Consider the following 25,938-nt stretch of genomic DNA (forward strand, 5'->3'; position numbering starts at 1 on the left):
TCGGGGGCACTGGAGCTGGCCAGGAGATGGTGGAGAGGAGCGGAGCTGGCCAAGGGAGATTGGGGTGGGAGAGAACTGGCCGGGGGGGGCAGCAGGGGTCAGTGGGGAGCGGGGCTGACCCAGGCCCACGCAGATCCCAGGGCACTGCCCATCCCGTGCACGGTCCCAGCGAAGCACTAACGAGTCCAGCCCAGGGGATTCCACCCCGCCCTCAGCCCCGCCCCCGCATAGTTGCGTGCTGCCTTGCTGGTAGACACACTCATGCAGCATGAGCATGTCCACCAGCCAGGCAGTACGCAACTATGAACTGATACTCCTAATAATAATAAAACTTACCTAATTAGAAAATACCGGACATTTTATATGTCCAGTATTTTCTCAATTTGTTTCCTGGACAGAACCCTCAAATACCGGACTGTCCAGTTCAAAACTGGACACCTGGCAGCTCTACCTGTCGCTCCCTATGAGCAGAATGTGCTGCTAACACCACGGGACTCACTTGCTCTAGGTTGTTCCCTATGCCTGCCTCTTACTGGTGTTATTTGTGGGCCACCAGTCCGATAAATGGATGCAGCTGCACAGCACTGCCCTACAGGAAACCCAGATGCACACTGCTTAGGTTGAGGGCACACTAAGTAGCTATCTGGCAGCCCCTGGTTCAATGGCTCAGCCCTGACTGGCAGAGGCTGGGAGCACTTCAGCCTGCAAGCTAACAGAGCTTTACTGTGGTGCAGACACATCCTTACCACCCTTCAACCCTGTGGTCTACTCTGGAAGGTCACAGCCCTTGCGTTTATAGCTGCAGCGGCAGCCTTGCAATTAATTCATTCCCTTTAACTAGGCCGTGACCACCTCAGGAGCTGCAGGCTCTCTAGAAGGGTTTGGGCAATTTGACCCTACCTTGACCTCATGTAGACTTAGAACAGGCAGGTGGCAGGCTCTTGCTTGTCTCAGTTACACACCTCGATTGTGAATGTCAAACCAATTAACCACAGCTCTTTCCCCTCCAGAGCACCCGGGCAGGAGGCTGCCATTTGGGAAATGTCAGGAACGGTGCCATGTGTGTAATTGGACACTGCGCCTCCACTCCAGCTGAGTGCTACAGCTTATTCCGAGATGGGGGGGCAAGAAGGCCATGCACTGTGGGGAGCCAACCCTTATTTGGGCTGCTTTCTCAGCTCCTCTCCTATACTCTTTTCTTTGTTCCAAGGCTTGGGTCTCAGGGGGCTACTCCTCAGCCTCCAGCAGTCACATGGGTGTAGGTGCCACTCTGTTTTTTGACTTTCCTTGCCTCACCACATGGAACAGCTGTGCTGGCCGGGAGGTGGCTAGACACTAGGGCGAGCCTGTGATGTAGGCAGACACATGCAGCTCCTCCTACTAGAGAGCCTGGTGAGACACAAAGGCAGCAGTTCCACCAGATAAGTGAATGGGGTGCATTCCTCAACCCTCTCTGGCAGAGCTATGCACAGGTGGGCGCCTGGGTTTCAGGTGCCATGTCTCCAACACCTTCATCACCAGCTGTTAGTGACTGCCCCTGTCCTAGGGAATCATTACTGAAAAGCTGGCCAGGCAGCAGGGCCTTGTGACTGGACTTATTCATGCCACAAAACACAGGATGCCTTTGCATAACCCTTACCCAGGTAGCAACAATACCAGGTGTAAGGCCACTGCTTGAACCCTTTCAGACTCAAATCCCTCTTGGCACAGTCTCAAGGCTTCATAGGCCTTTGGCTTGAAAAATGGGGAAACCACTTTCAAAGTTAACCAAAGAAACACCTGGGTGAGAGCCCAGGGCAAGAATCATTATTAAAACCATGGCAAGCAGCGCACTCAAGGTTCATCTGCTGCCAACTTTCTTCTAGGTGTGCTGCTGAGGGGCGCAGAACAGACACGAGGGGACACGATACAAAGACCAAAGCCAACAGGGAGCTGTGCATTTCAAAATGGATCACAGCGAAGGCGGTTAAAAATCCTTTTCTATATGCGAGAATTGCTGTCCTTGCTTCAGAGATCCAATGAGTGCACAGAGGAGAGGAAGTAGGCTGCGTGACTGAACGGGAAAGGGAAACGAGCCATGTCACAAGACCTGTTAATATGTTCTCTGTGGAAAATGTTAGGGAGCCTTTAAAGATTCTCTCGTGTGTGGCATTATGAAGCTCATGTCGCTCTTGTTCAATAGGCAGTGCTTTATGTTGATGTAAGGGAGAGACAGGGCCCATTCCCAGTGCATGTTTCCAGTCTCTCCTCAGCAGTGGGATGAGGGGTGCTGTGGAGACAGCACACCGTGCTTGCGGGAGAAAGGAGCCGAGTCTGCCTGCATGGGCTGGTCCTGCTGACATGGCATATAAAAGAGACCGAGGAGATAAAACTAAGCTAGAGATGCATCCAGAACAGCTCTGCAGTTTGGATCTGTATCAGATCAACATTACATCCAAGTTGAACCCAAATCCTGGATCCAAACTCTCCCCACTGTGAGTTGAATCCAGATCCAAACAGACCACCAACCCAACAATAGGCCAGCTTCTCTTTACCTTCGCTACCTCCCGGCAAGTGTAATAATATAACTGTCAATTTCACAACCAAAAAAAGGAATAACTAGGGAAGCTTCCTCTAGCCAAAAGGTGCCATGTGACCAGCCACATGCTAATAGTTTGAGGCTTGCTGGCCATAAACTCAAGATGATTTACTTTTTTTCATAAACATGATGCCTCATCTCTCCACCTCCAGTTTATTGCCCACAGCTATCCTGGGGCTGTAGCATTACAGAATGGTGTTCTTGGATCTCTAGTGGCCTCTCCTGGCCATGAGTATGTATTCCCATGGAAATCCTTCCATACCCCAGACTGTGTGCGCATGTGTGTGTACACTTCTTGATTCTGAAAATGCTACAAGCATCAGTCTCTTCAAGGATTTTAAGTCCTGTACTCAGGATCCTCACACCTATTTATGCTGGTCCTGAGAGCAAATTATATTTAAGTGAAGTGATTGCTAGAAGATCTCAGATACAGCATCACCATACTGCCTTAGGATCTTCCAGGATAGTTCTGTCCCATCCACAAGATAAACTTAAGTAAATTTTCCATTGTTGGTATTCTCACCTTCTTATCCACAACTACCCTGATTGAATTAGCGCTGATGTACCACTCCTTCCTGTTTCTTTTTTCTTTCACTTCATACATCTGACAGTTACAGCTCATGAAAGCTATGCCCTAATGAAATGGTTAATCTTTAAGGTGCCACCAGACACCTTGCTGTTTTTAAGGACAGAGACTAACATGGCTGCCTCCGAAGCCTGTTATTGGGATGTGTGCACAGAATCAGGACACTCCCACAAGTGTAATGATAGGCAGTGACTTTAGATGTATACACAAGGTCTGCAAAAGAAATCCCAGTTAGTTGCCTCTACCCATGAGCTAATCCTTGCAGGACAGCAACATACATTTAGATACTGAAAGAGGGCTTAACAAGCAACATCTTGCTCTTTGTATGAAGCAAGAGATTTGCTTCTTTGCTGTTGGAAGGTGGGAGAAAGTACAGCACCCTGTGGTTAGCTACTTACTGATATGCTCGCCGCATGTTTCCACCCCACACTGCAGACTGCATCGTGTGTCATTGCTCCTGTGAAAAGCGACTCCTTGAACTTACATTTGTATGTGTAACCTCAACTAACAGGGCCGACTGAAGGCCCATCTTGGGGGAGGAAATGTATCCAGTGGCTCAGCTACCAGGGAATGCAAATGGAGGTCCCGCCATAGCATGAGCAAAGCAGAGCAGGTGCCATGACAATGGAGAATCCTGCAGAATGACAAATGGGACCTGTGAAAAACTCCTCCCTCCGCTTTCTTTAGAACACAAAGCCATTGGTACCAACATTACCTTTTATTGGGAGTTTCAATACAACTAAAAGCTTTGCAATGTTTTATTAAAATGTCATCATGATGTTCCCTAGAGCAGCTATGATACATGACAAGGAGTCTTTCCTGTCATCAACTCTGGTTAAAACCTGAGGTGCCCTCCTAGTTAGCTGCGCAGCTGGAGCCTACTTCCATGAACAGTCGAGACCAGCACTACAGCACTCATCTTCACTCAGAGCTTGCTGGAACTCAGGAGCATCCTCATCAGCATCAGCTGGCCCAGTTCCCTTAGGATGGTTTTGGCCACCGGCAAGAGAGTGAGGAAGTGAAATTACTTGATGCGATAGAGGACTTTGCGCTGCATACGGTGTTGGATCTCACCGCGCCGCATCATGAGCTGCAACACCTTGTAAATAGCATGCTCGGGATATTTCTGGAAAAAAAAAAAAAAGAAGAGTGGGAGAATAGCAATCCCTTAGGAGCTTTTCACAGAACAGCCATGAGCTGTGGGTGCTAGGGATGTGCTTGCCCCCCTGCCCTTGCTGCTTCCATATCAGCTGCCTCTTTATTGGGGGAAAAACGGGAACCAGTGCTGGGGGGAGCCGGTTTCAAAGCTGATTTCCCCCAGGACCGTATCCACAGTGCCCCTTCTCCCCCGCTGCTGGCTCTATCCCAGCTCCCTGTTGGGACCTGCTGCAGACCCAGCATGAACTGGGATCAAGCAAGCTGCTCAGTCCTGGCTTGCACCGGGTCCCAACCCGCTGCCTTTAAAATTTAGTAAGAGCCCCACAGCTCTTGCTACATTTAAGAGGCAGAAGCACAGCTGTCTGGGACCCAGTGCGAACTGGAACTGCTCAGTCCCAGCTTGTGCAAGGTCCCAGACCTACGCTCTCTGTGGCTCTGCAGTTTAAATATAGTAAGAGCTGCACACCTAGCTCCTACTACATTTAAACTGCAGAGCCACAGCAGGGCTCTTTGTCAACTAATTGCGTACTCGATACAAACTGTATTGAGTACATGATTCGTTAGTTACCCACTTCTTAACATCCTTAGTGGGTGCTGTGGCCCGCTTAGAAAAAATGTACCCTAGGCCTGTGAGAAACCACACTGACGTCATTTAAGACTGCCAGACATTTACCTTACATAGGGAAGGGCCATGTTGTAATATAGGATGAACTCTCCTCTATATCTTCGACTGAAATTCTGACTGTTCCAATGTCAGTGGAAACATAGGGAGGAGCTGCAGTGAGGTGTTATGGGATCCCAGGGCTGACACAGAATGGAGAACTCCCAATAGCATTCCCTAGACACTCACCCACTGCCCTGGTTTCACACCTCTCCCTGGCACTCAGCTGACTGGGAAGATACACAGGCAGCAGGAGGAGGAGCCCGGCCAGTGCTCACAGCCATAGCGATCTTGCAGGTTCTCTGTTCACAGTCCTTCAGATTATTCCCCAGGAACAATCCACACCCACTAGGCTCACCTGTTTCATGAAGTCCTGGATGATGCTGTGTTCTGACACTTGGGAGCCGATGGCAAAGCGGCGCTTGAGCTGTTTTTCAATGCGGGACAGCATCTCCTGATCCTCCTGTGTCGTGAAGCCCTCCACTCCTAGACAGGAGACACTAGATGAGAGATCCTTGTTCCCCAGAAGACCTCACACACCCTGCATGAGATCCAATCTGCCCCCTCCCCACAAGAGGCAATCAGGACAACCCTGGACTTCCCAACAGGTGACCAACTATCAAACACCCAGGCTGAATCCTCCTCATCTCAACTTCCGACAGTCACATGCTTCTGCAAATCCCCTGGCTAAGATTATATCTAAAAGGAACAGTGTAGTCAGGGGCCTACTTCCCTTCCCTGACTACGTCCCTTCCCAGCCCTCACACTCCCACCATTTCTGGGCCTGCTGTTCTGAGCTAAAAAACACTCACACTCAAGCATCTCCTCTGGGGTTTGGGAGTCCATGCTCCCCACCCACTACAGATGGCACTAAACTAATCCTCTGCAGAAGAGCAGTGACATAACGACACCTACCCCAGAATGAATGAGGGGCACCTGCAGCCCTGCCCCAGGGAAGTCAGCACCACAGCTGCCCAGCGGTTATGTTGCTGTGAGGTTGGATTTGTTCTCTATGCTCTGGTCAGAGAGGAGTGGGCTCTCAAAGGAGATCACTGATACCTCAGGAGGCTTCTGGAGCAAGGGGGTTACACAACTCCCTTAGGGCCTCACCTGACAGGCTGCCTGACATGGCCGCATCGAGCGTGGACACCTGGAAGAGCCGCAAGGCCTCCTCGACATCTGCCTCGGTGGCAAAAGGCTGAAGCTTCATCTTGCTGAGAGACTCTGCAATCCGCACAACGGCCTCCAGCTGCCTGGGAACCACAGGGAAACCTTTCTAATAAAGTCACCATGGAACTCCACTTCCCCAGGCCCATTACTCATGGATGAGGATACCCACAAATTTGCAGGGCTCTAAAGACTGGCTGTTTTTCTAAAAGCCCAGCTCCAGGAATTGTTTTGGGGGATGTTCTATATGGAGATCAGACTAAATCACCACAAGGGACCATTCTGGCCTTGGGATCTATGCATCCCAGGTCTCTCCCCACCCAAGGGAAACACCTATCCCAAGGGAGAGCCCTCCCACCTCCAAGCACTGGACATCAGTTAACAGTTATCACTAAGCAGATACACTTCTAGCTCTAGTCATTAAAATTGGAGGAGAAGGGAAATGGGGGACAGGGGGATTCTGACTAGAAGGAACATCTTCCCTCCCATCCATCATGAGTGAGAGCCAGGAGCAGCCTGGAGACACCCTTACGTCTGCAGCCATTACTCTGCTCTAGCCATCTTCCCTTAGGTAGCGAAGCTCTCTCAGGTCTGCATGATGCTACCCCACCTATTAGCGAGGGTCTGCATTGGAGCCTCACAATCCCTACACCAGCAGAAGGCAGTAGTGTTAAGGACATCTGGGTGGGCACAGGAGGAGAAAGAAGCAGCCATCTTTAGGACTACAGGACTTTCAGAAGAGCCTGAGAACATGTACTTAGTTCTGGTGGCTTTAACAGGGTCCAACTCCATGTAGGTCTGGAGTTAACCCAAGCCTATTCCATTCTCCGGGAGCATGCGCAGCCGTGGATAGTGGCCAGATGCTCTTTATAGTGTCACCCCATGCCCTGAGGTTCACATTCTCTGCCTTCCTCCCTGCACCTGGGCAGAGGTGTGCTCTCACCGGACGGTGATGGGGATACTGGACCGGCGGTCACTCTCCCGCTCATGCTGGCGGGTTCCACTGCGCATCAGGACATAGCGGTTCTTCAGCTTCTCTGCAGCCTCTGCCGAGAGGCGTGGACCGCACTTCCTGAGAGAAGGAAACAGGAAGCACCATGAGCCAGAAGACATATGGGAAAGAGACATAATTGCAAGCCCCTAGCTATGCAGTGCAATGGTGGAGGGTCTTCCCCTTCCACCACCCTGGTAAGTCTAAGTCTGAAGAGAACTTACCCTGCTAGCATCTCGAGCAGAACCCTGGAGGAGACCAGGTCCTCCTTCAAACTAGGGAGGGAAATAACCCAAGACATTGGGGGCTGACTGTAAAGGAGGGGTGCTGAGGGCTCCCACTAAGGAATTAGAAGTCTGGTACCGGGCCCACCTAAATGAAATCACTTCAGGGAGGTGACCAGTCCAGCAGCAGGTCCCAAATTGCTGAGTGTAACCTTAAGTCCCAGCAGGAGTTTGAGCACAGCAGAAAGCACGTTAGCACAGCACCCCACGAGACATGCCCAGCAAGCTTTGCAGCCTGCCCACAGTTCTGATGCCTGGCCCAATCATCACAGCACCGGAGAGTTGCTGCAGACTTACGTTCGACAGTAGGAGATCAGCTTCTTCAGCTTGTTCAGCTCAATCTCGCCCTCCACGGCCTGGGTCTGCGTCAGGGCGCTCACGTGTAGCGACATCACGTGTTTGGCCAGCGTCTAGAAGCAGCGGGGAGGTGGATAACAGAATTCCTACCACCCTTTGAATGCTACAGACATTCTGGTCTGTTACAAGTGCCAGGCAAAACAGAAAAAGCCCTTCTCAACCTGGGCCAGTCAGGAGAAGAGATGGGTCTTGTTCTTTGTTCTAAAGCTACGACCTGGATAGGCACCTAGTGCACAGAGTCCAGGACCGCAGAAGACACCTTTAACTCTTTCTTCCAGTCCCTGCCAAATTTATTTTCCCTTCCCCAAACCCAAAGTGACTGTGCTGTATTCAGACTGGCTAAAAAAAGGGCAGCTGGTATAGGTTGAAACTCTGGTCCAGCAACAGCAGTGGTCCAGCACGGATGTTGCAGGACCAGAGAGTCCCAGTGGAGGGCCAGCTGTAGGGAGTCCTGCAGGGCTGGCATGGCAGTGGGCTACCCACAGCGATCTGACAGCAGGGATGTCCAGCATGTGCTAACGACGGCTGACAAGAGGGATCAGCAGGGCAGCAGGAGGTGGGAAGCTGCCAGGAGACCAAGGGCTGGAAGTGGCGGGGTGGGGAGGGGCAGAAATTACCTCCCCTGGCCTTGCAAAATCTCTCATAAGGACCGGTCAGGCCAGACCAGGGATGTCCAACCTGTAGAAGGTCCACTGCAAGATACTTTAAATCAAATCACCCACTCGGCATTGGACAGACGGAGGCGGTGAGCTGAGTAAACACTTTCCTCCATTGCCCCCTTCCACAAATCCTCTGTCCCAACATGTCCCCCTGCCAATACCCCTGCTGCACGTGTCCTACCCACCCCAGTCAAGTCACAGCACCCAGCCCACCGCCTGCCCTCACCATGTCTCGCTCCTCATTGTGCTCATCCTTGACGATGAAGATCATGTCGAATCGGGACAAGATTGTGGGCATGAAGTCTATGTTCTCCTCGCCTTTGGTTTCATCCCAGCGCCCGAAGACAGAGTTGGCAGCAGCCAGGACTGAGCAGCGGGAATTCAGAGTGGTTGTGATACCAGCCTGCATGGGAAATAGTAGCGGGGGTGGAGGTCAAAGCCCACATCAACAAAATAACCATGTTGCTGGCTCCCAATAGAGCCTCTAGAGCAGTGTATGATGTCAGGATCGCACACGAGCATCGTGGGATGGCAGAGGGCCAGGGTGGGAAAAGTTATTTAACTATTTCTTCTACCTCTGGTTGTCAGAGTCATGAAGAAACCCCCTCCCTCCCCACACACACACACTTTAAATAAGGCTCCACACGCGGCATCCTGCTGGCTAAGGAAGGGCCAGCTCCCAGCCTTCCAACCCCATATGGTTACCTTCTCCTACTGGTGAGACTGCGCAGCCATGTGAACCTCATTTGAGGAAGACCTCACTAAAGCCACCCTTTGGTGGAAGCCATATTTAATACAGAACAGCATGGGCGGAGTTGCACAGACAGATCAGTATTGGGAAGTAGTTTGATTGGGCAAGAGCAAAACCCATAAGTTTAGGCAGCAGAAGAAAGAGAGAGGAATCAAAAGTTACCCCTGAGACTGAACCGAAGGAGCAAGGGCCATGGCAGAGTTACCAGTAATAAGGGCAGCTGGGAAGGAAGACAGGAAGTTTGGTTCTCCTCATGCTGAGCTGGAGGAGGATTTCCCTATAGGTGCTCTTGGACCCAGAGCAGGACCTGTTGCTCCTAGACCAAAGCATTCAGTAATTCCAAATCCCACAGACTGGACAATTTGTCAAACCAATGATTAGCAGGAAATCCAGGGCAACCCTCGAGGCTCAGCCACCTTCTGGCAAAAGCCTCTGAATCCATGAAAGCCAGTCCCTCTGTGCCACAAGAAGCCCTGAGCTGGATTCAGGGACCTACCCCTACAGCTCCTCCCTCCCTTTTCTCTCCCCCAGTCTCAGCAGCTGTGCTGCATTTTCACAAACGGTTCAACACAAGTCAGAGGCCAATGCTGTTTGCTGGTGGCTCACCTTGGCGATGGAGATAGTCTGCTGTTCCATAGCCTCATGGATGGCCACTCGGTCATCTTCCCGCATCTTGTCAATGGGTGGAGAGGAAAAAATAAAACAGTTCACACCCACTGGATTTCAGTTGAACATCTCTCTTGGAGGCGGGGCTCACAGGACAGCCGCACGCAGCCAGTACTGTTCCCGCCTCCAGGACAGTCACGTTTCACTTGGTTTTGATGCACACAGACAAAGTTCCCTTGCAATTGCCTCTTGATACGAGCTCCTTTTCCTGCCCTCACCCATAGGGCACAGGACTCCATGCACCACAAACAACCCTCTCCCTTCAACACTGTAGCACAAACCACCATACTTATAGGTAACTCCCTTCCCTTCCAGGATACATTTCCCACCATGGCAAAGGAACACTGTTGCTCCCCCATGTACCCCAGGCCCCCCCTTTACATCCTCCTCTGAGCACTGCACAGCATGCTATGTTTGTACCTTGTCAAATTCATCAATGCAGACCACTCCTCCATCTGCCAGAACCATGGCTCCTCCCTCCATGTAGAAGCTCCGCGAAGAGGGGTCTCGAATCACGGAGGCTGTCAAGCCAGCTGCACTGCTGCCTTTCCCCGAGGTGTACACCTGAGGGAAGGACAGAAAGAGGACAGTAGATCAGGCATCATGGCAACCTCAACCCTGCATTACTCAGCCAGGGAGGGAAGGAAATGCAGCACCGAGCTGTGACCTCAAAACAGTAACAGCTACAGGCTAGCTCAGCAGCTGCTCGGTGAGATTCTGAGCCCAGGGGAGCACCTCCTCATTACAAACACTGAGGCCAGTGCTTGGCAGCCTTCAGGGTATAGAGTAAGGGGCTTTTATTTAGTCAGGGTTTGGGCTAAGTAGTAAGAAAGCATTAGAGGGCTCAGAGGCTAATGATGCAGTTATGAAATACAGAGAGTAATTTATCTGGTCACTTCAGCAGGCTGTGGAGTTATGTTTGTTTCAGTCAAGAGAAAGACGGATAGCTAGATGTAGCACCTATGGCAACAGCAGAAAAAACCTGGATGGAAATAAAAGTTCCATACTCAGTTTGGAATTCAGCATCTAAGAGATGCAGTCAACCAAAATTATTTCACCTGATTTTCCAACTTCCCTGTTAGTTCAGTTGGTTACATGCAGCTCAACCAGCCTGGACAATAGGCTGGGGAAAATATGCCCAGTTAAATATCCAATAAACCATAGCTGTGTTCAGAGAGTCACCCTGTAAGAAAGGCCCCCTAGTTCTGACTAGGGATGTAATAGTGTAGTCAATTGACTGATAGCATTAACCTATACGCTTTTGCTTATCAACTACACCCATCTTCTCCCCCCCCCCTTCCACCAGTAAATTTTTTAGCGGGTTGGCCAGCAGCCCAGCTTAGTCCTGGCTCGTGCCTGGTCTGGGACCTACCCCTGCTGTGGCTCTGCATTTAAAGTGCATTAAAAGCCAGGTGGGCAGGCGGGCCAGCTGAGTCCCGGGCTCATGCCAGGTCTGGAAGCACAGACCCCCCGGGGCAGGGGCTGCTGCCACCCTGCAATGCTGCTTCTGTATCAGGTTTTTAAACTGGCTCCCCTTGCAGACCAGCTCCCACCTGCCACCCTGGGCTGCTGCCTCTGTTATGGTATGGAGTGGCAGGGGGCCCCTTGGGAGCAGGGCCGAAGCGCACTGCCTGCCAGCCCCGCCCCTGGGGACTACAGAATAGTCAAGTAACCAATAAGAATTCATGAGGTTACTCGACTATTCAATTAATCAATATTTAACATCCCTAGTTCTGACCCATATCTGCCCATTCCTCTGCTGTCTAACTGTGATCAGCTGGCCCAAGGGCTCATCACTACTGTTCTCCAAGCACACACTGGCTTCCATTCTGCCCCATGAACCATCAATGGAGTCATCTACTGGCTCTGATTCTCAATAACGCATGGAACTTGTCTTGATACAAAGTCTCTGCTGGTGATAAAGAAGTAACCTAAGGCACTTACCCCAATGGGTGAACACTGCTCTACAAACTTCAGGAGCTGGGACTTGGCTGTGCCAGGGTCTCCCAGCATAAGCAGGTTAATGTCTCCTCTGCGGGTTAACCCATCTGGAAGCCTGCAGAGAGAGGCAGGAGGGAGGAAGGGAGGGGAGGTGTGTTCTGGTTAGACAAAGCACAAGAAAATACATCACTGAACTGAACCTTTCTGCTCTTAGCAAACAGAAAAGGATCCCAGGGGGAGGGAGGGTTATGCCTTGTATAGCATCTTTCCCCCTCCCTCCCTACCCATTGTTCCCAGTCTGACACATTTTCCTGACCTCTTGCGGGAGCCACCGAACAGCAGGCAGGCGATGGCCTTCTTGATATCAGTGCTGCCATAGATAGAGGGTGCAATGCTCTTGGCAATAGTTTCATAGATGTTGGGCATGGAAGTGAGATGGCGAAATTCCTCCTCTTCCTGTGGAGTCACAGAGCCGGCAAAACTGCGGCCTAGAAAGGGTGGAGACAGTTTACTGATGACTGAACTGTCATCAGAAGAGATGAACCTCGATCAAGCCTGGCTGGCCACCGGTTTTCCTCAGAATCTAACTGCGGGGATGGTCACTACTGTAGTAAAGCAGTTACACAGTCACAATGAAAGGATAGTGGAGTTAATTATACACAGCAGGGACTGGAGTTTGCTACGAAAGCCTGACAGTGCAGTTTTAAAGAGAAGACTGTAAGGGTACATCTATGCTGCAGAGAAAGATCGAAGCTGCTGCTGTTGATCTTCCAGGGTTCGAATTAGCAGTTGAGTTAAGACAGCTAATTCAAACTCAGAGGGGTGCTCTTGTGGATGCCAGTAACCCTCATTTCACAAGGAATAAGGGAATTAGAAGGCAGAGTGTTCTTCTTTCCACTCCCTGCAGTGTAGACAGCGCCAAAAGCTGAGCTAAGCTACTTAGACTTCAGCTACGCAATTAACATAGCTGAAGTTACATATCTTAATTCAACGTTGTCCAGTAGTGTAGACATGCCCCAAGGCATTTATTTTGTTCTGCAATAAAGAGGCAAGACTTAAAAGTTGGCTCAGCTAACAGCAACCAACCTTGGAAAGGTGCTGCTGATGTCAAGAGGACAGTGACATGCCTGCTGTGGGGAGAAGGATCAGAGGCCTGATTGATGCTAGGGAGAGGAAAACAGGAACCTTGAGGAAGTTATGCCTGAGGCTTTGGGGGTGCTTGAATTGGGAGCAGAACAAAAACCATGTGTGCTTTTGAAATAGGAGCTGGATTTTTCTAAAGCTGATGAGGTCTCCTGTTGAATTTTTACTGAGCACAAGCAGCACAGATCTCTATACAAAAGCAGAAGTGCATATGCACAGAAAACCTGGGACTCATGCCTATGGCAACCCTAGCTGGAGGTCACAGGTAAAGGCTGCTCAGAATGGAGGATTTTCTAACACAATGTCATAACCAAGCCAGAAAGGAAACCAATGTAAAATTTTACCTGAGCCATCCGTGTCCACCTGTATCCCCACCACACGGATATAAGAACTTCGGATCCCCACTCCTACGTTATCCCGGCCTTTGCTTTTGGTCTGGGCAGATTTCTTGATGGAATAGATGCCCATGATGGTAACTCTGTTTCCAGGGACGACTTTGTCACATAGATATCTGAAAAGAGGAAGGGGAATGTTATTTCTGTATAAGAAAGGAATATGATGGAAGACTATCAGAGATGGAAACCCTGCTTCTTCTCTTCCTTTACTTCCCATCTGAACTTAGACAACGTGTATAGATTCCTGGCCCCTGGAGAACCGAAGAAGCTGGCACTCAAGCTAAAGAACCTCAAACCAAAATTCACTATTTTCACTTCAAGCTCAACAAGAAAAGAAAAACCTCTTCTGCTCCAGTTTGGCTCTCCTTTCAACTTTGCACACGTGATCCAAGGATATCAAAGCACTTAGCAAACCAATAAGCCTCACAGAATTGTGAGGTAGGCATGTAAGTATGGACCAAGTAAGTTTCCAAAATCTTGTTTATAACCATTCCTCACCAAACCCAATCCTCCCTGCCCTGCAAAAAGCTAGGAAGATGAGAGCCCCCCACATACATCCAAACCCAGCAAATGGCTGGGTCTGCCACTGATTCTCCTTGAAACAGCTCTCAGAACAGGCTACAAGGGATTATCTTACTGGCATTACCTGTCGCAGTACAGCTGCATGTGCCGGGGCATCTCCCCATGTGGTACGGCATCCGGAGACTCCTGGAGCTTCAGGGTCTGGAAGTCCACGCACTTGCACTTGTCCGGCATGATGAAGTACGGATCCAGGGGACACTTTGGGCGGCCGGCCTGTTCCCTGAGCAAAGGAGGAATGTTAAAAGAAACAGGTTATACAAAACTAGTCAGTGACATCTGAACTCAGGAGAGACCACCAGGAAGATCTATTTGCATCCAGTGATGCTACAGAGAATAATGCCCTGTAAACTGACAAGGCTGAGTTTTGCTTTTATTTAGCATTGCCTAACGATCCATAAGTGAAGCAGGCAGCAAGGCACGCTGGGATTCCCTGCTTCCTCCTCCCAGAAGTTTCCCTTGAAACTCCAAAAATGGGCAGATTTGGCAAGTGAAAAGCCACCTCATTCTTGACCAGAGGCCGGCAACCTTTTCAAACCCAAGAGCCAAACTACATAAAAAATCAGAACAAGTGGTTAACAAAGAGCCATATAAGAATGCCCATTTGCATGTCTAAAAATATACAACTTAAGGTTATTGATAACTGACATAATGATTAATAATAGCATAAATGAAACATTGTACTCAAGGACTTTTTATAATGGGACTTCTGCTGCTGCATCTTTTGCACATTTATTTGAAGTTCATAATGGTCAAATCCAGCTTCATGAACACATTCGGGCTATCTTCTGTAAATCTTATGGCAGAGGCTGGGGATTTGGGAGTTTGGGTTGAGATGTATGAGGGGCTTAGGGAAGGGGGCTTAGGTGTATGATGGGCTCAGCGCACAAGTTTGGAATGTGTGGGTGGTGCAGGAGAGTTATGGTAGGGGAATGGGGATGTGGGGGTACGGGGTTCAGGGCAGAGGGTTCAGGCATATGATGGGCTGAGGACTGGTGTTTGCAAGAGGGGTGCAGGAGTGTTATGACCTTGTGGCCAGACTGGGGCTGGGCCCCCTTTGCGGGCTTACTGAACAGGCTTCATTTTTAATTGAAGTAAAATATTATGTTCAACACAAAAGGTTTCACCGTTGTCTTTTTTTTATGGCAGGGATGGGAAACTTTTTTTGGGTCGGGGCCACTGTCTCTCAGAAAAATCAGCAGGGGCCACACAAGTGAGAAGCAAAAAAAATAACCCTTCCAAAAAACCCCAACCCTCACTGAATGTGACCCCCAACTGAAACACCTCATTTCCCTAGTACTCCAGCCCCATGGTGGGGTGGGGGTAGGATGTGCAGGGAGGACTGAGGTTCAAGGTCTCATGCCAGATTAACTCTTCCGGCGTTCTAGGGTTAGTGGATTTTGTGGCCCCCCCTAGGCTCTGGTGTGGGGCCAAAAATGAGGAGTCCAGTGTGTGGGACAGAGCTGTCACTGAGTGGGATATGGATGAGGGTGCAGAATCTGGGTGGGAGGTAGGGTGCAGGAGCAAGCTGGGTGTAAGTGTCTGGCCAGAGGGGAGGGGAGGCAGGAGCAGGGTGTGGGTGGGTGTCTAGCCACGGAGGAGGCAGGAGCAGCTTGGCTGGTACCTGCTGGTCTTCAGGGACGAGTATCTCTTGGGCAGGGTCTGCAGGCAGTGCTGGAAGAAGCGTACGTGCCACTCCTTCAAGAAATCCAGCCACTCCTCATCTCCAATATCTAGAACCTCTGCTGCCATTTTAACCTCCCCCCACTCCCAGCACCTGCAAGCTCAATGTGCATCACCCCCATATCGGCACAGCTGGGTGCACTCTCTGGTGCTCATCAGGCAGGGAAGGCCACACAGCTCCTGTGTCCTGCCTCCCCAGAGCACAGGGGAAGGTAGGGTGTATAAGGAAGCGTGCACATGCTTCCCTGCAAGCTGGATCTGGCATGCAAGAAGCTGGCACTGGCTCCGATCTTGCGTGGGGGGCGCAATGCTCGATCGTCATTGTGGACTCTCTGTTGTGAGAGGAGGACGGGGGCTGAGCTCAAGCTGCGAGCCATATTTGGCTCTTAAGTGAGCCACAGGTTGCCAACCCCTGTCCTAGACTGTGAGAAACTGGAGGAGGCTATTTGTAGAAGAGTAATGCTACAGGGCCCAATGGAAATTAAAGCAGCTGGGTGCTGTTTAGATGCACATTAAGAGTCATTCCCCATTCCAAAGAGTTAGACAAAGGGACACAAACTGGAAAGCTCAGAGTAAAGAAATAAAATAGGTTAAGGGAAAAGGGATTGACCGATGGGGAAAGATTTTAGACATTTAAATAGTTATGTACCAAACTAAGCCTAAGTGGGGACAAAAGTCTAAGAGGCTATAATACAAAGGAAGAGAAAACCTATTTACATATGAATACAGAGGTTTAGTTAGGGTTAGTGGAAAACTAAAAAAGGAAAAGTGTAGGCTGAATAGCAGGGAAAGCATCCTGATGCAGATTTATTAGCCAGTGTCCCTTGGGAGACTACAGACCGGAAGTCATTTTCAACCAAAGCTCAGATTTCCAAAGACACGTAAGAGACTGGCACATTTCTGCTCCTGTGCATTTCTAATGGAAACTGGGCATCCAAATCCCTCGGAATGGCAGCTTTAGGGAGCCCACCCTATGTGCTTAGAGCCATTTTCACGACCCCCTTATTTATGCTGAATGCACCAATACACTAGCCCTACTGACTTTACTGGGGCGACTGTGGAGGAAGGTATTACTCAGAGCCTGCCTACATGTATAGTGCTGCATTGCATCTGATAAAGACGCTCTATGCCTGACAGGAGAGAGCTCTCCCATAGGCAAAGTAAAACCACCTCTGCGAGCGGCAGAAGCCATGATGGCAGGAGCAGCTCTCCTGTGACATAACACTCGCCACACTCGCATTTATATCAGTGTAACTTGTTTCACTCAGTGGGGTGGTTTATTCACCCTCTGGACTGACAGAACTTCTGTCAAACAAACAGCAGCGAAGACACAGCCTCAGTGTGAGAAAGTGTATCGTGACATGGCTCACTGGGAGGAGCAATGCACTCATTGGGGGACAGAGAAGGGTAATAAATTAAATGGATCAGATGACCAGGAATGTATTTGATTTTTACACGCACAGAGAGTAAGTGTTGTCTGGGGACTGAACAATTGAAAGTATTAGTAAAAAGCAGTCTTCTTCAACTGGATGCTCCCAGAAGGAAGGATCATCTATTTTTAAGGCTCGGGCCACGCAGAGCACCCCAGTGGCACTCAGTGACTCAGCAGTGCTTAAGGATTTCTGTGATGGTAGGGAGGGCATTTTGAGATGCATGAGTGTGACTGTGCCCTTTAAGTTCCAGGGTGCAGGGAGGAGACTGTGCTTCAGTTACACTATTCTGGTCATTAACATTTGGCCTTAACCACCCTTGCCCACCACCAATGTGGACCTGGGCAAGGCCTTCAATTCACAGATAAATTAAAAGTCATCACAGACTAATTCATGAGCACAGAGGACTCTCCATCCTGCAGAGGGCTGGATGACTGTCCTCTAGATCCCGGCACAGGACACCCAGTGAGACCTAACTTAGTCTCCCCACCCTAGCCACGACTCCTGAAAGGATTCTCATTGCTTACGTATTACACTTCCTGGGCAGTGCATAACCCTCCAGGCCGGGGCGCACGGCGATGTTGTTGATGGTGTTACGGCAGCTGCGGCACTGGATGGCAATCTTGGTGGCTTTGGCTCTCACAGCAGTTGCAGCAATTACGATCCCGGGGATCTTCACCAGATGGGACATCTGTTCAGACTGAGAGAGAAGAGGTTGGGAAAGGTAAGGAAACATCTTACACATGGAGAAGGGAAACCTCATCATGGCAGCGGGAAAGGAAAGCACAGCAGCCTTTATGCACAGAGTTGCCAGGATCATGGTTATGATGCTTTGTGGGCAGCTTTCCCTGTGTTGCCCACAGAGGGAACCAAGAAGAAGTGTTTGGAATTAACATGTACATCCCTCTAAACACACCTTCCTGCAGCATATTTTTGCTCAGTAGTTTGGATCCATACAATAGCCTGCCAGCTGAGTTTAGAACGTGCTATGAGTGTCACCTTAATAATGGTGCTCTGCTGTATCTTGGCTCAAAGGTCTGTTACCTCTCCAAGCCCTTCTGCCGAAACACATTAAGGCTCCAAGCCATGGCGTGCATCTCAGGGAAGCAGACTCATGCAGACAAGGCACTGAATAGCCTCACACCAAAGGGAAGGGACTGTGGCTTTTTTTTTAAACAAGATGCTTCATTATTCTATAGATACGTCTCTTGATGCATTTTGCACTGATCAGAGAAGTTTGTGATGAAGAATACAGTGTTCCTCAGTAAAACCCTCAGAGACACAAAAATAATTCTCACCATCTAATGGACAGATGAGAATACCCATCCACTGACATCCCCAAAATTGTCAACAGAGCCATTAAGATCTGATGTACACAGTTCTGGAATCAATTTAGCTATTTCAGATAGGCAGAATATTTTACTGAAGTCATTACAGAGATATGAATATACCTGCACAAAGGTGCTAAACTTATGGGAATAAACATTGTCATGCCTAGAGCAGGGGGCTGGACTTGATGACCTTCTGAGGTCTCTTCCAGCTCTAAGGTTCTATGATTCTAAGCTATAGCAGTCCAAGCACCTTTATTAACGTAGCTACACTAGGAGGCTTTAGCTATGTGACTCAAACCAATGTTCAAATGGCACAATGTTCAAGTGTGTAGCACAGCCCTAAAGTTAGCAAATCCCATCAAATGTAGTGAGTTGAATACGTGCTGTCTGGTGCAGTTTCATCACAGTAAGCAGAGCAGAGATGGATCAACCCCCAAACCATTTATCCAACTCACTCCTTGATCTGAGCCTTGAGTAAGTCATCGGGCAACCTAGGCTAGTACATGGGCTGAATGAGAGACTCTTCATATCAGTAGACTGCAAGATTTTTGTTACCAAGATGGTCTTCTAGGATAGGGTAGTTTTGCTAAGGTGCTTGCGTACCTAGAATTTGCAGAATGTGCCAACTGAACCACAGCAATGCTTTGAATGGATGCAGAGAGAGCACACAACTCTCACAGTCAATGTTGTGTGATATCAGCACTCACCTCACTTCACATGCCCTTGCTTTAAATGCATGTCATTTCAGTAATTCTGGTAGGAAAAAAACCCTAAGCAAAGAGAAACCAGCAAAACTGTAGGCAACAGTAAAAATGTTTTGTGGGCCACACAAAGAACCCTGATGGACCGTGTGTGGCCCTCAGGCTGCAGTTGGCCGCCACTGTTCTAACAGCTCTCACCACAATCAAATTCACCAGAGGACAACTACTGCCCCCACTGCTCCATAGCATGGGTGGATTCAGCTCACCTTCAGACTACGGATATTGGCCGGATTGGCATCTGATCTCAACATGACTTGGACATCTTGAAGTGTCTCCTCTCCTGCTGGGCGAGGACGGGTGACCTCATCTGCCACTTCCTTTGCCGCTTCCTCTAGCTGGGGAGAGAGAGGGAACATCACAGCTCAGGTTATCACTCTCACAAAGAATTATCGGGGCTACTGGTGTCAGCTGACTGCCCATGATTAGCTGGCAACTTGCCAGTTCTAAGGCTACTCTTACAGTAGTTCTCCATGTCCTTCTTCCCATGGTATTCCCCATTCTTACCAACTGCAGGTGCTCTGCAGGCTGCTTATACAGGTAATCTGCCAGGTCCTCATCAAAGCTGGCCAGGTCCTCCATCTCCACCTCAAGCCAGTACTGGCCAAGGTTGTAATGCCGTTTGAGCTCATCCCTGTGAGGCAACAAGGAGTTCAGACTTGAAGAGCAGAAAGCACAGTGCAATTCTTAACAAATGCAAGTAAATCAGCAGGACCAGGGCAGTGAATCAGCATAAAGGGGATCCTATAAATTGTTTGAAGTGACTTGATTAAGTTGGAAGCAGAGTAGATAAGTTTTGTAAGGAGGCTGCTGGACAGATTTTTCACAGGGCATCCAAATCCGCTTTCTAAAACTGCCCAGTTCTAGTCCGAATATGCTTAGTGTCATTGTGCTATCAGAGTTACAAAGACAGTTTACATACTTCTAAGCATAAGTAATCAGGTCTATCACACCCAAAGTTTGAATTTTAAAAATGCATGATATAATAGCAGTTATTAACATTCACTTTAAAAATCAGAATTCAGGGAAATAAAAGATGAAAGGTTGGCTATTTCTCAGTCTCTGGGTGATCTGCACTCATTTTTATTTCCATGCATTCTGCAGATAATTAAGTACTTATTCAATGTTTTATAAAAGAAAAGAATCACAAACCTTACAGTTCAAAAATATACACAGGAAGTAGAAAAATATTTAGTCCACAGAAGGATCTTCACAGATTTCAGAAGACATTGGATGAAAAACTGTTACATCCTTACCTTAAAGAGAAACTCAAACCAAACCCTGGATCTAAACATTCTGAAACATCAAACTCGGAACTTGAAATTCAGGGCTAGAGCCACACTTTGCAGTGTGGGCCCATGGAAGACAGCTTAGTACTGTGAATGGGGCACAGGACAGGGAGTCAGACAACCAGTTTTCATTCCCTGATCTGTGATCCTGGGGAAATCACTGCGCCACTCAAGGACTCAGTTTCCCCAACAGACCAAACAGTGATGATGACACTGACCATCCTGTGAAAAGTTGTTTGGCATCCGTAGTTGAAAGTGCTCTGTGAGAGCCTGTGCACAGCTACAAGGAAAGCAAACAGCTGTTCCTTCAAAAGGAAAGGAGAAAGTAGATGGCTAAACACAGAGTTGGTGAGAAGGGCTCCTTCTCTGCCTCAGCAGCACCTGTATTTGAAGGTGAAGCCAGACCGGTCTGTGCCCACCCGGTACTGCCTCAGGAACTCCTTGAACCGCCTCTGCAGCTGGGATTTCCGGACCTGGCCCTCATCTGCCGCCGGGTCACCCCCAAAGCTGTCGCTGTAGTAAATGCCGGGATCGTCAAAGCCGGACATGGTGAAAATTGGCTCCGCCGCCCTGGGCAACCTGCAGAAAGAGGGAAACGATCAGTCCAGCTCCCCAGAGAGCGCTCCCCTCCCACGCGCCCTGCAACAGCCCCAGCCGCTCCTCAGCCCGGGGGGACCCCCCATCCGACCCCCTTCAGCCCCAACGGCAACCGACAACCGAGCCCCCCGACCCTCAGGGGGTCCCACCCAACAGCCCGGGCGGGGCGACCCCCCCATCCGGCCCCCCCAGCCCCGACCCGACCCCCTGGCTACGACCCCCCCATCCGACCCGCCTTGGCCACAAGCCCCGAGGCGACCCGCCGCTCCCGCTCCCCTCGAATCGGCCCCGCGCCAGGCACTCGCGGACCAGCCGGTTTTCGCGGCAAAACTTGGCCGCGGGGGGGGGGGGGGGGGGGGGAGGGGGAAGAAAGAGACTACAAACGTACTGAAGTCATCGGAAGCGCGCCTCCCTATTGGCCAGCCTGAAACCTGACGCCGGGGATTGGCTCCGCGACCTTCCCTCCTGGCCTGTCGGAACGGGAAGCGGGCGGCGAGTCGCCATGGAGACGGAAGAGGATTGGAGGAGGCGCCGAAGCCCCGCCCCGCTCCCCGCCTCCCAGTGTGGCCAAGCGCTGTTTGGCGCGAAAACCCGACCCGAGGGACGTGACAAATGGGAGGGGGATAAAATGGCGGCCGCGCCCCCCCACCCCGGTTCCCAGCGCTCTGGGGCGGCTCCGCCAGCGCCCGAGCGGCCCAGGCTGGCAGCGCTGCTGGGTCTAGAGCTGCCGCCGCCCCTGGCTGGACGCACCAACGAGCCGCCCCACGTGCCTGGTCCCCGCAGCAGCCCCCTCGAGAACCCTCCTCCGGTGCATCCCGGCCCCCCCCGCGCGCCTGTAGCCCGGCCCGGGCCCGCGACGTGCTTCTGTCCTGCGGGCAGTTCCAAAAGGAAAAGCGAGTCCCGGCCCCGGAGCAGCGTCACCTCCCCCTGGCGCGCTCTGCTGGGCCCCGGGCAGCTGACTCCCTTGCGGAGCTGCAGGGAGCGGAGGTCCCGCTTGCACCCGGGCGGCTGGGACTCTGCTCCAGCAGCAGCCGTGCTGCGGGAGCGAGTAGCGCGCCCCGGCGGCAGAGGCTGCCAGCAGCTGGGCGTGGAGCCGCGTGGCAGGGCCCGCAGGGCAGTGGATCCCGAGCATGGAGCAGCAGCGTCCTCAGCGGGCAGGTTGGGGGAGGGCTGGAGCTCATGGGGCGGCAGAGCCCGCAGCTAGCCGGGCTGCCGGGAGCTCCGCGGGGTGGTAAGGCTGCTGCAGCTTGTAGGGTGGGAGACTGGGGAGAGAAGCCCAGTAGGGAGCCTTGCACCGTCCTCCCTGGTGTCCAGCAAAACTCCCTTGTCCCAGATGGGTGAGGTCTCGAGGGTGCCAGACCAGGGAGGTCCAACCTGTACTTCCAGGAAGACTGGTGTGGAAAAGCATGTGGTTATATTACAAGTTTACAAACACTCAGGTAAAGCAGCGGTGAAAGTAATTAAAAGTGTATTACAGGTACTGTCCTATTGCAACCTGGGTTCCTGCCTGCTCTTGAAATAGCTCCCTGCTGGCTTTTGCCAGCTCTTGCCAGAGCTGCACACCAGGGTGCGCCAGCTTACTTTCACCTCTGGTGTAGAGAATAGTACTAGGATTGCCAGACTAAGGAGTCTCCAGGAATTAAAGATTAATCTTTAATTAAGGATCATATGTGATGAAACGTCCAGGAATACATTCAGGGAAAATTGGCAACCCTAAATAGTACAGGAACTTCAGGGGGTGTCTGAGTTAGTCTGTTGAGTTAGTCTGTTACGGGGGAAAAAAAACCAGCAAGCAAATGGTCTGGTAGCACTTTATACACTAAGAAAACATGACGCAAGCTCATGATACCATCTACATGTTTTGTTAGTCTATAAAGTGCTACCAGACCATTTGCTAAACAGTACAGTGTGCATGAATTCTTCTAACTTGAATAATAGATTGAGGGGAGAAGACCAGCTTCAGTTAGCTTTCCTGTGGATTTTTTTTAATACACATGAAGGCTGTGTCTAGACTGGCAAGTTTTTCTGCAAAATCATCTGCTTTTGTGGAAAAACTTGCCAGGTGTCTACACTGGCCGCTTGAATTTCCAGAAAAGCACTGACGATCTCATGTAAGATCATCAGTGCTTTTCCGGAAATACTATGCTGCTCCCATTCGGGCAAAAGTCTTTTTCCGAAAGACTTTTGTGCAAATGGGCCAGTGTAGACAACACAGTACTGTTTTCTGCAAAAAAGCCCCGATCGCGAAAATGGTGATCGGGGCTTTTTTTGCAGAAAACCGCGTCTAGATTGGTCACGGACGCTTTTCCGCAAAAAGTGCTTTTGCGGAAAAGCATCCTGCCAATCTAGACGTGCTTTTCCGAAAATGCTTTTAACGGCAAACTTTTCCGTTAAAAGTATTTTTGGAAAATCATGCCAGTGTAGACGTAGCCGAATTGTATTTGCTTTGTTGTTAGGCACTTGCTGTACTATTTAGTCATTGTCTGTATTGACTGTCCTAGTACTCTTTCCAGTGCAGTAGGTTTTGTTTGTAACTATAAGGTAAATATAAGGTAGATCCTCAGTCTTTGCTGTAATCTCTTCTGTTGATTTACAGTGAGGCTGTCAAACCGAGGCCTTTTATCAAATGTAGCTTTTACCAGATCTAACTATTGGAATAGGGCCTTTTACCAGAACTTAGTTCACTTTTTAAAAGAAAGAAGAGCTCTCATAATATCCTCCCACACATACACACTGCATAAATAATTAAGTATTTCTATGAACTTCTATGTATTTCAAATTAGAACATATTTTAAAAGTGCCCATCCAGAGCCCTACCTCTTTGCCAAAAAATAAAATAAGAAAACCCAGAAATAGTCATACAAAAAGACCACCTCCACTCCATGCCACCAAGACAAAAAAATAACCAGCTGCAATAAATCAAATCCAACCAATACCCAAACATCAGTCCTCATTATTGTGACTCTCTTCCCTCAGAACTCAGGCTGTAGAGATTGACTTCATAATATGCCCTGAAGATCAACATCCAAGGTACATAAAGGCTGTGTCTAGACTGGCCAGTTTTCCGGAAAATCAGCCACTTTTCCGGAAAAACTTGCCAGCTGTCTACACTGGCCGCTTGAATTTCCGCAAAAGTACTGACAATCTCATGTAAGATTGTCCGCGTTCTTACGGAAATACTATGCTGCTCCCGTTCTGGCAAAAGTCCTTTTGCGCAAAACTTTTGCACAAAAGCACCAATGTAGACAGCTGAGATTTGTTTTCTGCAAAAAAGCCCCGATCGCGAAAAAGGCGATCGGGGCTTTTTTGCGGAAAAGCGCGTCTAGATTGGCATGAACGCTTTTCCGCTAAAGCGCATCGTTATAACGCGAACTCCGCGCCAATCTAGACGCTCTTTTCCGAAAATGCTTTTAACGGAAAACTTTTCCGTTAAAAGCATTTCCGGAAAATCATGCCAGTCTAGACGTAGCCAAAGAGTTTATTTTCTCTAATATCTCTCAGAACTTTAGTCAACTTGATTATATTAGACAACTACAACCTGCAACTACAATAGCTGCTAGCCAGGCATCCAAATTCCATCCAGTGAAAGGGGAGGTGGATAGAGAACTCTTTGCATAATTGTTACTCTTTTTTTGGTCTGCTCTAGGGTTGGGCAATAATTTTTGACAGGAGGCCACTCCAAGATTTTGGAAAGCGGTTGAGGGCCGTACTCTTTGATGATATTAGTGGAGCAGATGTGGGGTCTGGGATGGAAGATGGGTGCAGAGGGGAGCTTGGGGTAAGGAACTGGGGTGCAGGAGGGAAAATGGAGTCTAGGAAGGAGTTTGGGTGAAGGAGGCAGTTGTGATCTAGGGTAGGGAACTGAGATACAGGAGTTTGGGATATGACATGGGTAAAAGGGGTTGTGATCTAGAGCAGGTGATTGGAGTGCTAGATCTGGGAGTGGGTATGGCTGCAAGAGGAGGACAGAGGGTTTGGGTATGTGGGGGGGAGGGGGCAGGGAGGTGCTGGAGTGCCAGAGGCAGGCTGTGGCCAGGAGACTTACCATCCAGCAGCCAACCCAGCCTGCCTAGCTAAGGCTTACAGAGCTAAAACGTTTCGCAGCCAGCCATCCTGCCTGGCCATGTGCTTCAGTGAATAACTGAGACGAGTGGAGGGGGCATGGTTCTTGGCTGCTTGTTATTCAAACAAGCAGCTGCCATTGGCCGGTTTCTCACCAGCTATTAGCCCAAACTAGCTATTGGGATTGTGCTGGGAGTGGGGTGGCTCCTGAAGCTTCCTCCTTCCCTTCAGGTTTTGAAACAGAAAGGAAGCCTGGCAGCCACATTTCTGCGCAGTGCAGGGAAAGCAGGGGAGCTTGCCTGGGGCTCCCCACTGCCTCAGAGGGCCAGATCTGGTGGCTTGGTGGGCCAGATCCAGACTGAGCTGTATTTTGCCCAGGCTTGGTCTACTCTGTATAATTAAAAGTCAGTCTGTTGTTATCACCAGGACTAACTTCTTGGTTTTTAAATATACCTCTTTTTCCTGAAACCACAGTGAAATTCTCAACCAGGTAGTATGAATGGATTTGTGATGGGCCAGGCCCTCATGAGTGGTGTAGGTCAGCACAGCTACACTGAAGTCAACCAAGTGGCATCATTTCACACCAGCTGAGGCTCAGGCCCAGGAAATGTGGAGAGGTTTTGACTCACCAGCTGTTTCCTTTAATGTCAGAGACATTTTATAATTACCAGTACCCTGCTCTTACTTAGAGCTTTTCATCCTTAGATCTCAGAGTGTGTTATGCAGATGGGGAAGTGTAGTTACCATAGAAAGTCTCTTAACCTGCAGTCACACAAAGAATTGGCATCAGAGCTGGGAACAGAGCCCAGATCTGCTTACCCTCCATTCTGTGCCTCATGTCAATTTTATGAGCATGCAGCAAGCCCCTCCCA

The 25,938-nt window shown here is 49.9% G+C and overlaps 1 protein-coding gene across 3 annotated transcripts; it reads right to left on the reverse strand.

The window, feature by feature from the left end:
• Window positions 1–3,867: 3,867 nt before the first annotated feature.
• Window positions 3,868–21,941, reverse strand: MCM5 (minichromosome maintenance complex component 5). Of its 3 annotated transcripts, XM_075938037.1 has the most exons (18): window positions 21,926–21,941; window positions 21,393–21,474; window positions 20,789–20,986; window positions 19,626–19,752; window positions 19,328–19,456; window positions 17,557–17,729; window positions 13,984–14,139; window positions 13,287–13,453; window positions 12,116–12,287; window positions 11,803–11,914; window positions 10,279–10,422; window positions 9,799–9,864; window positions 8,668–8,844; window positions 7,723–7,835; window positions 7,094–7,222; window positions 6,094–6,236; window positions 5,342–5,469; window positions 3,868–4,290 (listed from the first exon to the last, which is right to left on the reverse strand). In XM_075938037.1, the coding sequence occupies exons 3-18, from the start codon at window positions 20,953–20,955 to the stop codon at window positions 4,189–4,191; spliced, it is 2,205 nt and encodes a 734-aa protein (XP_075794152.1). In that variant the 5' UTR covers window positions 20,956–20,986; window positions 21,393–21,474; window positions 21,926–21,941; the 3' UTR covers window positions 3,868–4,188. The 3 variants fall into 3 exon arrangements, with proteins under 3 accessions (XP_075794152.1, XP_075794147.1, XP_075794159.1); XM_075938032.1 differs by lacking the exons at window positions 21,393–21,474; window positions 21,926–21,941 and adding an exon at window positions 21,240–21,347; XM_075938044.1 differs by lacking the exons at window positions 21,393–21,474; window positions 21,926–21,941 and adding an exon at window positions 21,236–21,335.
• Between the last annotated feature and the right edge of the window lie 3,997 nt (window positions 21,942–25,938).

This window comes from Pelodiscus sinensis, chromosome 1 (assembly GCF_049634645.1).
Source record: "Pelodiscus sinensis isolate JC-2024 chromosome 1, ASM4963464v1, whole genome shotgun sequence".
In the NCBI taxonomy this organism is placed as follows: Eukaryota; Metazoa; Chordata; order Testudines; family Trionychidae; genus Pelodiscus; species Pelodiscus sinensis.

What these genes read in the sequence shown, in the direction of transcription:
- MCM5 (XM_075938037.1), bottom strand. Translation starts at nt 20,955, where the DNA reads ATGTCCGGCTTTGACGATCCCGGCATTTACTACAGCGACAGCTTTGGG. An exon ending in TTCGGTGGCTCCCGCAAGAG is followed by an intron (nt 11,915 to 12,115) that starts GTCAGGAAAATG and finishes CTCTCTCTGCAG; the next exon opens with GCTTCCAGATGGGTTAACCC. An exon ending in AGCAGTGTTCACCCATTGGG is followed by an intron (nt 10,423 to 11,802) that starts GTAAGTGCCTTA and finishes TCCTTCCCTCAG; the next exon opens with GTGTACACCTCGGGGAAAGG.